Here is a 16,766-nt window from a genome sequence, read left to right as displayed (position 1 = left end):
CCACAATCCCAGATCAGCTGTTCCTTTAAGATACTTAAAAATTCTTTTCACAGCTGTTAAGTGAGGTTCTCTTGGATCTTCTTGAAATCTTGCACAAAGACAGGTAGCAAACATGATATCAGGTCTACTAGCAGTTAGATAGAGTAGAGAGCCAATCATACCTCTGTAATCAGTAATATCTACTGATTTACCAGTATCCTTATCCAGTTTTGTTGCAGTGGCCATGGGAGTGGATGCACTTGAACAATCTTGCATTCCGAATTTCTTTAGCAAGTTTCTGGTGTACTTAGTTTGACAAATAAAAGTGCCTTCTTCATTCTGCTTGACTTGAAGGCCCAGAAAATAGCTAAGTTCCCCCATCATACTCATCTGATATCTTGACTGAATCAGTTTGGCAAACTTCTTGCAAAGTCTGTCATTTGTAGACCCAAAAATGATATCATCAACATAAATCTGGACGAGAAGTAAGTCTTTTCCATGGTTGAGGTAGAACAGTGTTTTGTCTATTGTTCCTCTGTTGAATCCACTTTCCAGAAGAAACTGAGCTAAAGTCTCATACCATGCTCTAGGAGCTTGCTTCAGTCCATAAAGTGCTTTATCAAGCCTGTAGACATAATCTGGATGTTTGGAATCTACAAAGCCTGGAGGTTGTTCAACATATACTTCCTCCTCCAATTCTCCATTGAGAAAAGCACTTTTCACATCCATTTGAAAGACAGTAAACTTTTTATGAGCAGCATAAGCCAAAAATATCCTTATGGCTTCTAACCTAACAACTGGTGCAAATGTTTCATCATAGTCAATTCCCTCATGTTGAGAATATCCTTTTGCAACCAGCCTTGCCTTATTCCTTGTAATTATGCCATCACTGTCAGTTTTGTTTCTGAATACCCACTTTATACCAACAACAGATCTATTCTTTGGTCTTGGCACTAGGGTCCAGACTTTGTTTCTTTCAAATTCATTTAGCTCCACCTGCATTGCTTGCACCCAATCAGCATCTTGAAGAGCTTCTTCCACTTTCTTTGGCTCAGTCTGAGAGAGAAAAGAATTGTAAAGACATTCCTTTGAAGTACCTGTTCTAGTTCTGACACCTGCATCAGGATTTCCAATTATCAAATCAGGTGTATGTGACTTTGTCCACTTCCTTGCAGATGGAAGGTTTTCTCTAGAACCGGATGCTCCCCCATGATCCATGTTGTCTTCATTTTCATTTTCTGATGCTCCCCCTGAAACTATGCTCTCTGAGTTAGATTCTTCAGAATTTAGATTTTCAGCACTATCAGCACTTGGCTTATCAGAACTTGACGAATCAGAACTTGAAGAGCCAGATGTATGTTCTGATGTTTCTTGAGATGTGGTAGGATCTTGAGTATGCTCCCCCTGCATTGGTGCATCTTCCTTTGACGTAGTCACCACAGTTTCAATAACATCAGAGTTTAATCCATCAGAGTTTACAGTATCAGGACTTGGACTGTCAGGTTTTTCAGTATCAGAATTTGAGTCTTTATTTTCAAATCTCAGCTGATCATGATCAATGAAATCTTCAAGACCAGTAATCTTCTTGTTATCAAAAGAGACATTGATAGATTCCATGACCACTTTTGTTCTCAAATTATAGACTCTGAAGGCTTTTGTGGAAAGTGGATATCCAACAAAGATTCCTTCATCAGCTTTTAGATCAAACTTGAATAGCTGTTCAGGATGAGTCTTGAGAACAAAACACTTGCATCCAAATACATGAAAGTACTTCAGATTTGGATTCTTTTTCTTCACCATCTCATATGGTGTTTTTCCATGCTTGTTAATGAGTGTTGCATTTTGAGTAAAACAAGCAGTCTGCACAGCTTCAGCCCAGAAATAGGTTGGAAGCTTTGCTTCTTCAAGCATTGTACGTGCAGCTTCAATGAGAGTTCTATTCTTCCTTTCAACAACTCCATTTTACTGTGGAGTTCCAGGAGCAGAAAATTCCTGCTTTATTCCATGGTTTTTGCAGAACTCTTCCATCATCAAATTCTTGAACTCAGTACCATTATCACTCCTTAAGATTTTCACAGAATCTTTGACCAATTTATCCAGATGTTTGACATGATCAATCAAGATAGATGCAGTTTCACTTTTTGTGTGCAAGAAATACACCCATGTGTATCTGGTGAACTCATCCACTATGACCAACGCATATTTCTTCTTTGCAATAGACATGACATTCACTGGACCAAATAGATCAACATGTAGTAGATGATAAGGCTCAAGAATTGATGATTCAGTCTTGCTCTTGAATGAAGATTTTCTTTGTTTGGCCTTCTGACAGGAATCACAAAGGCCATTAGGAGAAAATACTGACTTTGGCAGTCCTCTCACAAGATCTTTCTTGACCAGTTCATTTATATTGTTGAAATTTAAATGAGAGAGTTTCTTGTGCCAATTCCAGCTTTCTTCAATTGATGCTCTAATCATCAGACAAATTGCAGAACCATCAGTACTTGTTGAAAGCTTAGCTTCATAAATGTTACCACGCCTGTATCCTTTCAGAACAACTTTGCCTTTAGATTTACTCACAATTTCACAGTGTTCTTCAAAGAAATCAACATGATAACCTTTGTCACAGATTTGACTTATACTCAGCAGATTGTGTGTAAGTCCTGAGATCAGAGCTACATCTTTAATTATGACATTCCCAAGATTGATATTGTCATATCCCAATGTTTTTCCAATGTTGCCATCTCCATAGGAAACACTTGGGCCAGCTTTCTCCACAAAGTCTGATAGCAGGGCCTTATTTCCAGTCATATGTCCTGAACATCCACTGTCCAGAACTGGAATATTTTTCCTGTTGCCCTGCAATCACAAAGACCACTAATTATTAGTTTTAAGGACCCAGACTTGCTTGGATCCTTTGGTCTTATTAAGTTTGTTAACATTTGCAGCGGATTTAGCATCAGAGTTTATGTTAACATTTTTCTTGTCAGAACTTACATTATCAGACTTTGAATCAGAATTTACACTAGAAGGAACAATGGAAACTTTCTTCAAAGAAGGTTTTATTTGATAATAATCATAGTACAAACTATGATATTCCTTACAAGTATAAATGGAATGCCATAAACTACCACAATGAAAACAAGGATTTTGTGGTTTGTATCTAACAGACTGACTCTTAACTCCTGATTTTGAAGGTAAGGAGTTAATATTCTTATTCTTCCTGCAAAAAGAAGCCAGATGATTAGAACTTCAACAGTTATGACATATTTTCCTAGGAGCATCAGGAATTGGTTTATAATCATTGCTTTTATTCACACCTTCCTTTCCATTCCTATTTTTCCTAGGTGATTTTACCTTGTTTGCATTCTTAACATCTTTCAGCTTATGCTTAAGCTGCTTCTTTGTCATTAAGCCTATGTTTACTTCAGCTGTCTTTTCCTGTTTTAGTTTGTCAGAAGTTAATTCCTCTTTAACTTCTGATTTCTCATTTTCAGACTTTACAGTTACAAACTTAACAGGTTTTAACTTTGGCTTTTGCTTAACAACAGGCTTAATTTCTTCAGTTACTTTATCATTCTTATCCTCTCCATAACCTAAGCCCTCTTTCCAGTTTCCACTACTTAGCAAATTTTGAGTTGTTTTGCCAGAATTAGTCCAAGTCCTGATAATCTCTCTTTCCTTTTCTAACTCAGTTTTTAGAGATTCATTCATTTTTAGCACTTCATCCCTAACATAGAAAGCATCATCTCTATCCTTCTGAGTTTGATGAAACATGACTAACTCTTTTTCTAAGAAATCATTTATTTTCTTAAAAGCAAGATTTTCAGAAGTTAATCTTTCACATGTTAAAGTTTGATCTCTATAACTAACAAACATGGTTTTAAGATATCTTCTCAACTCATTAATATCATCAGTATAAAAAGCATAAGTAGTCTGAGGTACCTTTGTTTCAGCAGCTTCAGAACTGCTCTCAGCACTTTCTTTATCAGCATTTGCCATCAATGCATAGTTCTCCTCACTTTCAGAGTCTGAGGTGTATGTCCAGCTTTTCTGCTTTGTGACAAAAACCTTGCCTTTGTCACCCTTTACCTTCTTGCAATCAGGAGATATGTGGCATTTCTCACCACAGTTATAGCATTTAACATTGGTATAATCTCCTCTGTCAGACTTTCCTCCTCTGCCTTCAGATCTTCTGAAATTCTTCTTATCAGAACTTATGCCTTTCCTGGAAGACTTCTTTCCCTTCCTGAACTTCCTCTATGCAATCTTTGTGATTCCTTTCACCATAAGAGCACACAGCTTCATCATCTCCTCATCAGCATCAGTCTCAGGCAAGCTTTCAGAATCCGAGTCATCATCACTTTCAGAACTTGATGACTCAATATCAGACTTTATGAAAAGAGCTTTACCCTTGTCTTTCCTTGAGGAAGCTACTTTGGGGGATTCTTCTTCAGCCTTAAGAGCAACTGTCCTTGACTTTCCTCCTTTCCTCTTGCTTCTTTGTTCCATCTCAAGTTCATGAGTCTTGAGCATTCCATAGATTTCATCAAGAGTTGTTTCATCAAGATTGTAGTTGTCTCTTATTGTTGTTGCCTTCAAATCCCAGCATTCAGGAAGAGCTAACAGGAATTTAAGGTTTGAATCTTCAAGATCATACTCTTTATCAACCAATGACAAATCATTCAAAAGTTTGACAAATCTATTATATAGATCATTCAATGACTCATTAGTCTTTGAGTCAAAGTATTCATACTCTTGAGTGAATATTGTCTTCCTGTTCTTCTTAATTGTGTCAGTTCCCTGACATCTTGTTTCCAGAGCATCCCATATCTCCTTAGCAGTCTTGCAGTTGATTACCCTGTTTGACATTACATTATCAATGGCACTATGCAGTAAGTGTCGTACCTTAGCATCCTTAGCAATTGATGCTATATCTTCAGCAGTATAATCACTCTTTTCCTTTGGTATAGTCTTTGCTGCTTCACCTGCAACTGCAACAACAAGCTTGGTTGGTTTGTGAGGCCCTTCCTTGATTCTATCAAGGTATTCTGGATCTGTTGCTTCCAGGAACATGGTCATTCTCACCTTCCATATGGGATATTCAGATGGTCTCAGTATGGGAACTCTGATGGTCTCATACCGACTCTGAATTTGTGTCTTTGGTGGTTCCTCAGTTTTGGTAGGCTTAGTTGGAGTTTTTGTGTCAGACATGATTGTGTTTGGATCTTTAACTGTATGTGTGTTAACAGATAGGCTCTGATACCACTTGTTAGGTCACACACACTGTAGAGGGGGTGAATACAGTGTATAATACAATCAAATCGAACTTTAAAATCTTAAGTAACAGAAAACAAACTTTATTGAAACAATAAACTCTGTTACAGTATGGAACTGTTACCTCTCAGTGATGAACAAATATCACGAGAGCTGTTAGGGTTACAATGAATAATCTTCTCGAATATGATAACACTTATAGTGTAAACCTTATGTCTGTGTTTATATACTACACAGTTACAAGATAATCGCTAATTGATATGGAATATAATTCTGCTTCCTAAAATATATCAAGCAGATATCTTTTCTTCCAAGTATTCCATTCTTCACGGAACTCCTTCTTCATGCATATCTCTTCTTATGTTTATCTTGATCTTCTTTCCTTTAATCAGCTACTGTCCTTATCTGATCGTCCTTCAGCACTTAAGTTCTGATATCTAACTTCTGATGATTATCTCCTGATAATATAAGTACTGATATCCTTAAGTCCTGACTTCCAGTATAAGTACTGATCAACGGTTAAGTACTGATTTGTCCTGTTAAGTAAGATCTGAAATCTAAACATAAATTATATTAGCCATGACATTATCAAATATATCTAACAGATGATGCTGAAGATACCGGAACTCGGGGTCGTTAGTGTTGGTGATGGAATCACATATGACACTCAAGATTGTAGTTTTAACTGTGTGCGGCGTAAGAAACCTTCCGTGCAAGCAACGAGGCCAAACCCTAATACTATGAATTGAATCTCATATCGCCATCTTTAATCATTGATTAATTATTATTTTTATAATAATCATGTCTCGCTACTTTTCATATCCACCTCCTGAATTCATAAAGAAAATAAGCGATGTTGCCACGTTGATCGATTCGATTAAGGCTTTAACGATAAATTGGTCGAACGAGAAGGGTTTTACTCATATAATGAACAAAGATTTCCACGATATAGGTAAGTCTGATATGATAAAAATTATGAGCTAATGTATTGTCCCGCTTTACAGATTATATATTATTAAATATTTTATGTTGAGTTTTTACGTACACTTATGTATCATTATATATTACTTTTTATCTAAAATACACATCTATGTGCACACAAACCGTGGATATTTTGCGAAAACGGTCTATTCATTCTTTTAAGCGAGGATAAGATTGCTTACACTATACCCTCTTTATTACGTTATTATTGGATACATTTGATTAATTGATTATCTTTCTAAATTAAGAAACGTTATTTTTAACATTTTTTTTGTTTATTACTCGACTCTAATTGGAAGCCATATTTTGTCTATCGAAAAGTTTAAAATTTACTGAAATTTGAAGACACCGATAGACACCAAACCGAACCGTACCGCAGCGAATTGAACTAAGATTTGTTGCAGCGGATCGACCACAAGTGTTGACTATTCCTTGTTGACAGTCTGGTAGAGAGAATACATTACAGTTACTACATCTCTCTCTCTCTCCATATATATTATATATCTCTCTGAGTGATCATGTGAGTGAAGTGAAGAAGACAACAATCTTAGCCCCACCAGTAGCCTTTCTCCAATCGGTGAGCCTACTGTGTAAAGTTTCAATCTTTCTAATTTTCATCAAGATTGGATTTTTCCCTAATCAAGATTTCACATTTACCCTAATTTTAATGTTTCAACTTGATTAGTACATTCAGATAATGATTCAATTGCTTATTTCATAGATTCAAGAAATGGGGTTTAAGAAAATTCCTAGTCGTTATGTGATTGTTATTTTGACATTTTTTTGTACTTGTGTTTGTTATATCGAAAGGGTTGGTTTTTCGATTGCGTATACTATTGCTGCTGATGCAGCTGGTGTTAATCAGTCTAGTAAAGGGACTATTTTGTCTACATTTTATTATGGCTATGCTTGTTCTCAAGTTCCGGGTGGGTGGGCTGCTCAGAAAATTGGGGGTAGACGTGTGCTTCTTTTGTCGTTCGTATTGTGGTCGATGACTTGTGCATTGGTTCCGTTGGATCCCAATAGGGTGGCATTGTTGGTTTTAGCTAGATTGTTAGTTGGGGTTGCTCAAGGGTTTATTTTTCCGTCAATTCATACTGTTTTAGCCCAATGGGTTCCTCCCCACGAGAGGTCTAGGTCTGTTTCGCTTACAACGTCGGGAATGTATCTTGGTGCTGCTATGGGGATGTTGTTTCTTCCAAGTTTGGTGAAGTTTAGAGGTCCGCAGTCTGTGTTTCTTGCTGAAGCAGGGTTAGGTGCTATGTGGTCTCTTCTTTGGTTTAGATATGCTTCTGATCCACCGAGATCTGAGCATCCTAAAGCGTCTGCTGCTGGTTTTGGGGAATCTTTGTTGCCGGTTAAAGGGAGTCAAAGGATCAAAGTGGAGAATGGAGGACATTCTAGCAAGACTTCGAAAATTCCGTGGAAGAGGATAGTACTTAGCTTGCCTGTTTGGGCTATTGTGGTGAATAATTTCACCTTTCATTATGCTTTGTATGTACTTATGAACTGGTTGCCGACTTACTTTGAACTGGGACTGCAACTTAGTCTTCAAGAAATGGGTTCATCTAAGATGATGCCTTATCTTAACATGTTCATATTCTCTAACATTGGCGGGGTGGTTGCTGATCATTTGGTAACCAGGAGAATTTTGTCTGTGACTGCTACAAGGAAGGTCTTGAATACTATAGGGTTCATTGTGGCTTCGTTTGCCTTGATGGCGATCCCTTTGTTTAGAAGTTCTAGTGGGGTTGTGTTTTGTTCTTCTGTTGCCCTTGGTTTCCTAGCACTGGGAAGAGCTGGCTTTGCTGTTAATCACATGGATATTGCTCCAAGGTATGCTGGAATTGTGATGGGGGTTTCTAATACAGCTGGTACTCTAGCTGGCATCATTGGAGTTGACCTGACAGGCAAGCTTCTTGAAGCTGCTAAAACTGCTAATTCAGATCTTTCAGATGCTGAAAGCTGGAGACTGGTTTTCCTTATACCAGGGTTGCTCTGCATCTTTAGTTCTGTTATCTTTCTATTGTTTTCAACCGGGGAAAGAATATTTGACTGAGTTAAGCTATCCCCTGAAGGCGAATCTATAGTGTTATGATTAAATGTGTAGCATAGATGTTTGTACTGTACTGGTGTCTGGCCATGCCTAGTTTTGCTTTTTGTCCAGCATCTAGAGCAGACTTATTAATATAGAAGCTTCTAAAATCCAAAAACTACAGGATAGTAAGCTTAGTTGAGCAATGTGGTAACTTCAAGCTTCAGAAACAACTATATTCATTGGTTGGGATGGTTATATCACTACATATTTGTAATCCTTTGATCTATACTTTAATATTAATTTCTGTTTGTTTGTGCAATCAGAATATCTTAACAGTGCAATATCTGTTAACTGAATCCATGCCCTCGTAATTGCGAAGAGTTATAATGTCATAAATTGAATGGCTATAAATTAATTATACTCTTTTAGGGAACTAAGAATTGTTTTTCTAAAAAGACTGCAGGCAGGACAGTTTGTTATGGGAAGAAATGTAAAGAAAAATTATGGATTATTTTATGTTATAATGGCAAAGTTTAGTTTAAAATTTTTAATTGCCGTTCATATTATGTTGAGTAGATTACTATACATTATGTTAATCTTTATTATTGCAGTAAGCTTTTACTTGGAGTTGTGTTCTTATAGTCATGTTCTGATATGGTAACTATGTTTATAGTCAGAAACTCAGAGCACTTTAATTTTTGGAAGGATTTTTTATTCCAAGTCGTAGGGATTCATTAAGATGTAATCAAATCTTGCGATATCATTTCGTAGAATATAATATTTGAGTGTAACTATCTTTGCTTTGTTTACAACTTCTCTGGTTTATACTGAGTTAAGGAAGATGCTACGAGTCTACTCAATTCTGTGCATATATAATCTTTCAATCCTATCATAGATTGTGATACATGGCACTCCACCTGTTTAGTTGGTGAAAGTCCAGGTAAGATAGATTTTTATTAGGAATGATATGTGATGCTTTAAATTTCCCAGATGTGATTGCTATCTGAAGAAAATAAGGATATTCCAGTTACCGAAATTGTGCTCTTTTGGCTTCTGTACTTGACTGATTAATCTGGTTTCTACAGTTTAATGAATCAATATTTGGTTGAGATGGCTGTACCTTAAATGTTGTATTTTAACATTATATTATCAGATATTTAATGACAACTTCCTAGTTTAGGAAAATTATATGGTGCTTGGATTTTATTTACACTTGGAATATAATATTTATTACCACGTATATCTATTATAAAAGGTGGGGGGGAGCGAAGGAGAGTAATTATTCAGTGTTAAAAAAGAAATGTGTTACCTTTAATCCAACTTAGTGTACTAGGGGAATACAAGAATAATATATATAATGCACTTCGGATGTGGCAATTCCCTAGGTAAATTAGTTCCGTTGAGATTTCAATATGTTTAAGGTCTTGTGTACTGAAGTTATAGTGTATTTGAGGTGTACAGCATCTTAAGATGTAATATATGATACCTACTAGTTATCTAATTGCTTTACAAATTACAGACAGCAAGTTGTTTTCTTAGGATGCATGCAAAGGACCGGAATGGTGTGCATTGTGATTTATGGAGGTCTACCTTATGTAGTGGTGTTTGTTGATTTGGAATGTCGCTTTCACATTTTGCACTTCCACAATTGAGCATCATATAATAAGATCCGAAGGTACCCTTCCAACCCTTCTCATAGTTGGTATAGTGCTTGGTATGATTTCTTTTATTGGCTGTGCTGCTGTAGCTACCTCTGAAGATCCGCTTCCTGTTGTAGAATCCTTAGAAGTTATTTCTGCCAAATGTACATATATAATATATGTGGACATATCTATAACAAACAGATATTTATAATTACAACAGACGGTGAAATACAAAAACCGAATTATTGTAGGTAAATGATAATTATTTATAAATGTATCACATGCTTAACAAGTCGTCTGACTAGTCAGGAAGCTGCATTGAACTAGTGTGGTTGTCTAGGTTTCTTGGGAGAAAGTAGGACCAAACAAATATTTATAATTACAACATACAGTGATACACAAAAACCGAATTATTGTAGGTAAATGATAATTATTTATAAATGTATCACATGCTTAACAAGTCGTCTGACTAGTCAGGAAGCTGCATTCGATCAGTGTGGTTGTCTAGGTTTCTTGGGAGAAAGTAGGACGCCTTGTAAACCTAGCCGTGTACTCGTCAGCTTATAACTCGACTGGTCATTTTTGGTTAGGTGACCGGGTGAAAATCTTACCCAAATAGAGCTAAAAAAGAAAAAGGAAAAGGTCTAAATTGTATAATCTAAGAACCCTATAACAGATAGCCGCTTGCTTCATTAATCTCGTGTCTTACACAATCGATAAACATCTGATGTATATACTCACACACATGCATATATGTCTATAGTGTAGTTCTACTTTTTCTACTTGCTAATTATTTTTTTCCATATAATGTGTATACCTAAATTAATAATGCATTTAAAATTATTATATCGATGAATTAAACGGGACGTGGTAGAACAACTTGTACAGTTGTATTGTTTCGTAATGAACTGACTTATATAGCAAATTTTAAGAATTATATATATTATTTATTATATCTAACTTGCTGGCTAGATGTCCACTAGTTGAAGATTAGTGGTTGCCAGACCCTCGCCGACTTACCTCAACTGACTTATCATTGTAATAACCACTAATTTGAAATGTTTGTGTTTGTGGATCTATGGACATTGTTATGAATTAGAAGGTAACAGTATAAATTTTTGTACAGTTGTAATATCTAATTATCTGGTATCTTGTTATAGTAAATTTCTTGTCTATAGATTCAAATTTTCTGCTGGTAAGCGATTTTAAGCAGCATTGATAATCAGTTTAAGTAATTTGCTACTTTTGGAAAGTGTCTTAATACAGATGGCTCACCTTGACGAGCTCTATTGCAATGCTGCTTGCTTGCCTATGCATTTGACTCGAATCTTATTTCATTGTTGTGGTTAATCGTGGGGTTTTAAGTGTCCATTTCTTTTTCTTCTTTTGCTAACTGTTAAGTGTTCATTTCACTGCAATCTCTAACCCCAAAAAAGGTAGAATTTCTCTTAATTCTTCAGAAACACAAACTTACTCTTTCATCTGTTGAATTAAATATCCAGCTCTTCCCATATTCTTTTTAGGCTTTACATTGGTGTACATATCTATATCTTGAGATTTAGCTTGGGTATCAGTCTCAGATTGTTGCAATGGTAACAAATTTTAGTCCATGATGAGGTGGTAACAAGTTTTAGGCCATAGTGAGTTACATAAGTGAAGCATTTTATAGCTTAACGTGTTCAAACTTCTATGAGTATTTTCGACAGCTATTGGTGCTGCCACAGTTAAAGATTGTTTGTGACTTAATTCGTTATATTTGTTTTGTATGATTACTTGTCATTTTGATACCAGTATTAGCTTTTGTTTTTTTGATTATTCGATATTCATATGCTTCTGAGTCTTGCACAATTTTTTGTATCCTGTTAGGTTGCAAGATGTCATCTGTTTTGTTTACCTGTAGCATGTAGGTATTAGTGACACAAATATCATCCTAACAATTGATGTTATTTTGACTTATTAGTAGACAAGTCATTAATTATATTGCTAGTCTTCAAGGTGCTATGTTGCATATAAAAAAATATGGACAAATTTATATTATATATAAGTTACAAAATATTAGCTGCTACATTAGTGTACTCTAATTTAAGGACCAAAACTCAATAATTGTATACATATTGATATACAAAATGGGGCACCTTTAAGTTGAAACTTCTGAAATTGCTTTGCATACTACTGCTATTTTCTCTACTGCTAGTTTTTTACTGTGTTGTCAATGAATGTGAGGCTCAGAAATGTTATGTTTTAGAAAATTACTTGGATAATCATATATATTGCCGAAATATGTTTGTGCTAATTGAATATTATCTATTTTTTTCTGAATAGGTGCGGTAGATAAAAGTTTTGCTACATTGTCCTCCAATATCGTTAGCTCTCCTACAGATGTTACAACCAAGGGGAATGTTTATCGTATCCAGTTCTGTATCCCAGGTCTTTGTTTTGCAAAGCGGACAATTATGTGTTGGTGTTGTAATCGTCCAGCTAATAAACGGTGTGTCAGGAGTAAAACTGATTGTCTTCTTTGTTGTACAGGCTGAAGATATTGAGATGGGTTGTATGGATTGTGCTTGGCTACAGATAGGCACCCTGCCAGAATAAAGATGTTTAAATTAATGGATATTCATACTTTTTCAATCTATTTGCGTTGGATTGAGTAGTATGATTTTTTATCAGTTCAAGTCGACTACTTCTCTCAATTCAAACAAATTTAGTTCGGATTTGATTTTTGGCGGAACAAAGCCAAAACTAACCTTTAAGATGATAGCTTAGCAAACCTGATTGTTTCTTTTCTAAACAAACCCGAATTTATTTACACATATGTAGTATTAATCTAAAATTGACAAATTCGAAAATTGTAAGGATGTCCACTGTGTTTCATGTGTGAGATTTTACATGATATGTTAGAGTTTTTAACAAATACGCTAGTCTCACACTTTATTTTATTGAGTAGAAGCAAGAAGGTGTGACGAGTACCCCTGAAACTCAATAAATATTTTCAAGTTTGATTCCCGACAAATGATGGATGTAAATATCTATTAGCGGAAAATATATGGGGATGGATTTAACATAGAAAATTGACGTGAATATAGGGATTGGAGTTATGTCACTATATCTGCACATAATTTTTAGTTTTCGGACTTCTTTATATTTGCAGAAAATCGCTGGAGGTGGAGTGGGGCCGAATATATAATTATAAGTTATAACCCTAAAATAAACATACCCTAGCTGACCAGCTTCATAATGGAAACCTCACTCTCCATATTTTTGTCATCTCTCTAAAACAAACACACACTCCACTCTAAAAGATAAGACACAAACTCAACTCAACTCAACTCAACTTGAAAGTCCACTGCAACAATGCTACTCCACTTCATCACCCACATTCTTCTACTCTCACTCTCAACACTCACTGTAACTTCAGATCTAGCCTCTGACAGAACAGCTCTTCTAGCTCTCCGCTCTGCTGTTGGCGGCCGTACTCTACTCTGGAACACCACTCAACCAACCCCGTGTCAATGGACTGGCATTCTCTGTGACCAAAACAATGTATTTGGAATTCACCTTCCCGGAGTTTCGCTTTCGGGTGAGCTCCCGGAGGGAGTTTTCGGAAAATTAAAGAAGCTGAAGACTATTAGTCTTCGGTACAATGCACTTAGTGGAAGACTTCCTAGTGATCTTAGGGAGTGTAGTGTTCTTAGGAATGTTTATTTGCAAGGGAATGGTTTTTCGGGTGAGTTACCGGAGTTTTTGTATGGTCTTAAGAGTGTTGTGAGGTTGAATTTAGGTGAAAATAATTTTTCCGGGGAGATTTCGGATAGGTTTAATAGGATGACACGGTTGAGGACTTTGTATTTGGAGAGGAATATGTTTTCGGGGTCGATTCCGGATCTTGTGAATTTGGGGAATAAGTTGGAACAGTTTAATGTTTCGTTTAATTTGCTTAATGGGTCGATTCCGGGGAGTTTGAGGGGAATGCCTTCCAGTTCTTTTGTTGGGAATCATTTGTGTGGTAGTCCTTTGAAAGAGTCTTGTTTGGGTAGTAAGAATGGTAGTAATGTGGGTATTTCGGATGGGGCTCTTGCGGGTATTGTTATTGGTAATGAGAAGAAGGATGATAATGGGGGTTTATCGGGTGGGGCTATTGCGGGTATTGTGATTGGTTCTGTGTTTGGAGTGTTGTTGATTGTTGTGGTTTTGTATGTTTGTTGTCGGAAGAAAAAGAGTAAGAAGACTAGTTATGGTGATGTTGTGACAGTTAAGGAGAGTAGGGAGACTGTGGATGTGAAAAAGGGGGAGAATGATGGTGGGAAAGGGGATGGGGCTTCGGTTGCTGCAGCGAGTATGAGTATGGGGGAAGTGGAAAGTGGGAATGGGGGGAAGAAGCTGGTGTTTTTCGAGAATAGTGTGGGAAAGGATAAGGTGTTTGGTTTGGATGATTTGTTGAGGGCTTCTGCCGAGGTTTTGGGGAAAGGGACATTTGGGACAGCGTATAAGGCTGTTTTGGAGGATGGGACTGTAGTGACTGTGAAGAGGTTGAAAGATGTGATCATATCTGAGCGAGATTTTAAGGAGAAAATTGAAGCAGTTGGAGCTATGAATCATGAGAATCTGGTTCCTCTCAAGGCTTATTATTATAGCGTGGATGAGAAGCTTCTAGTGTACGACTATATGCCGATGGGGAGTCTATCTGCACTTCTACATGGTGAGATTTCCTGAATTCCACTAAACCAAACTGTTGCCATACTTTGTTTGTTGTTACTTATGGTTTGTTACCTATTTGAACTTTTGATTTGCACTTGATTCCTATTGAAAGATATGATATATGTTTGATAATCACTGCAAAACCGAAACTTAATTCAGAAAGATTGAAACTAGGTCATTGATGGCAATTGGCATACCTATAAGATGCTTTAAAGTTAACATTAGAATAGAGAACGATAGGATTGGAGAAAGTGTCATTGCATTGGTTTTAAATGAAAACCTGTACTTGTGCACAATCTTCATCTTCGTAGCTCATAATGAAATTTCAGTGCAAATTCTAATATAAGAATATTGAATTTGTACTTGTTTTCCTTTGCAGAGATAGTCTGTATTCACATAATTAACTAGACGTCCTCTTTATTTTCTTCCCCCAAAACTTGTAAAGTTTGTTACTTGTTAGGGCAAAGTATGATTGTTCTTCAGAAAAGATATCTTTGTTACTGAAACTGATGTTCTTACTATCTTAGTTTTCATCCGAGTATTATTAATTGGGTATTGCACTGTTTTGGTATTATAGGCCAAACAAATTCCGAATGCTATTGAATATTGGATCCGCTTAAACTCTAGTGTTGATTGCTTCCTCATGCAAATCTCTTTCAGGAAACAAAGGAGCTGGTAGGACTCCTTTGGATTGGGAATTCAGGTGCAAAATTGCTCTAGGAGCTGCCCGAGGAATTGAATACTTGCATTCTCAAGCTCCTGATATCTCCCATGGCAACATCAAATCATCAAATATCCTTGTTACCCAGTCCAACAATGCCTGTGTCTCAGATTTTGGACTAGCCCGCCTTGTTGGAGCCTCAGCCACTCCCACCCGTATTGCTGGTTACCGTGCTCCCGAGGTAACCGACTCTCACAAAGTCTCTCAGAAGGCTGATGTATACAGCTTTGGCGTACTGCTTTTGGAGCTTCTTACTGGAAAAGCTCCCACTCACGCCGTCTTAAATGAAGAAGGCGTAGATCTTCCTAGATGGGTACAATCAACAGTTAGAGAGGAATGGACGGCAGAAATCTTTGATACAGAGCTCCTCAGATCCCAGGATACGGAAGAAAAAATGGTTCAGCTATTGCAGCTAGCCATTGATTGTGCAGCACAGTTTCCTGATCAGCGGCCTTCAGTATCAGAAGTTACCAAGCAGATTGAGGCGCTATGTTGACCACACGTTCTTGAGGGTTAAAATCCGGAGCCTTAATCTTTTACACTTTCACTAGGGAATCAGTTCAAGGGATAAATTCTCTGCCGAGGCATGTCTGCCGTTTCAAATCCATTAAGTCTGCGTTTAGTAGTAGTAGCATAAGCTCCATTCTTTTTTGTGAATTTTAATTAGGCTTTGTTTATTTTAATGACCATCAACTTCGGTGAGAATGTTCGGCATGATTTCAACTTAATTTAGCTATCAATCAACACAATGTTTTTTAGTATATCTAGTTTCGAGATATGACTGAAAATAAACACTTAATATCGCACAATTTTTTTTAACTGATTCAAATATAATTAAAATAACTCATTCATCAATACATGTCTGTGAAAATGAAGCACTCTTTTCATCTCTTGATCAACGTGAGTGTATATATAAGTAACTATTACTTGGTTTATACTACAAAAATGTAAATATCTCCGTATAAGATATTACCTTAAAATTATTTTGTAATTATACTATTTAGTTTTCTCAGATTTCTTGGTAAGGGAAAAGAGTTGGACATTCGGCCAGTTAAAAATCATACTACAATATCCAAGCATCCCGCACTACTTACAGCAGTATTGTAAAAAGCGCATTAAGCGGACGCTTAAGCGGGGCTTAAGCGGAATAGGATATCGAAGCGCTTGAATTAGTGCAAAATCGGATATTTAAGTGTTTAATAAAATTTAAGCGGGTCTAAGCGGTTCTAAGCGGAATTAAGCATATTTTGACCGATTAAGCGGTTTTTGACCAATCAAAAAGGAAATTAAAAATGAATAGAAAAAAATAAATCTTATTTTTAAAAAAGGTATAATTTGATATTTTTAAATGTTACTTGTATTTTTTAAGTTGATTATGACTTTGTGAATGATTATTTTATTGATTTATTATAATACGTGAATGTTATCT

General features: G+C 36.3%; 2 protein-coding genes and 1 long non-coding RNA gene across 3 annotated transcripts; all 3 read left to right on the top strand.

Moving 5' to 3' along the window:
• Positions 1 to 6,565: 6,565 nt before the first annotated feature.
• Positions 6,566 to 12,551, top strand: LOC141712234 (uncharacterized). The gene is made up of 3 exons (XR_012571553.1): positions 6,566 to 6,814; positions 9,795 to 9,950; positions 12,241 to 12,551. It is a non-coding gene; the product is annotated as an uncharacterized LOC141712234 (long non-coding RNA).
• On the top strand, positions 6,810 to 8,631 carry LOC141712233 (putative anion transporter 5). The gene has a single exon (XM_074515085.1). The coding sequence runs from the start codon at positions 6,968 to 6,970 to the stop codon at positions 8,294 to 8,296; it is 1,329 nt and encodes a 442-aa protein (XP_074371186.1). The 5' UTR covers positions 6,810 to 6,967; the 3' UTR covers positions 8,297 to 8,631.
• Positions 12,552 to 13,130: 579 nt separating the features above from the next.
• Positions 13,131 to 16,098, top strand: LOC141712232 (putative inactive receptor kinase RLK902). Its single transcript, XM_074515084.1, has 2 exons — positions 13,131 to 14,617; positions 15,277 to 16,098. The coding sequence occupies exons 1-2, from the start codon at positions 13,273 to 13,275 to the stop codon at positions 15,831 to 15,833; spliced, it is 1,902 nt and encodes a 633-aa protein (XP_074371185.1). The 5' UTR covers positions 13,131 to 13,272; the 3' UTR covers positions 15,834 to 16,098.
• The last annotated feature ends 668 nt before the right edge of the window (positions 16,099 to 16,766 follow it).

Source organism: Apium graveolens, chromosome 3 (assembly GCF_009905375.1).
Source record: "Apium graveolens cultivar Ventura chromosome 3, ASM990537v1, whole genome shotgun sequence".
In the NCBI taxonomy this organism is placed as follows: domain Eukaryota; kingdom Viridiplantae; phylum Streptophyta; class Magnoliopsida; order Apiales; family Apiaceae; genus Apium; species Apium graveolens.
This window is presented reverse-complemented; position numbering and strand designations above follow the sequence as displayed.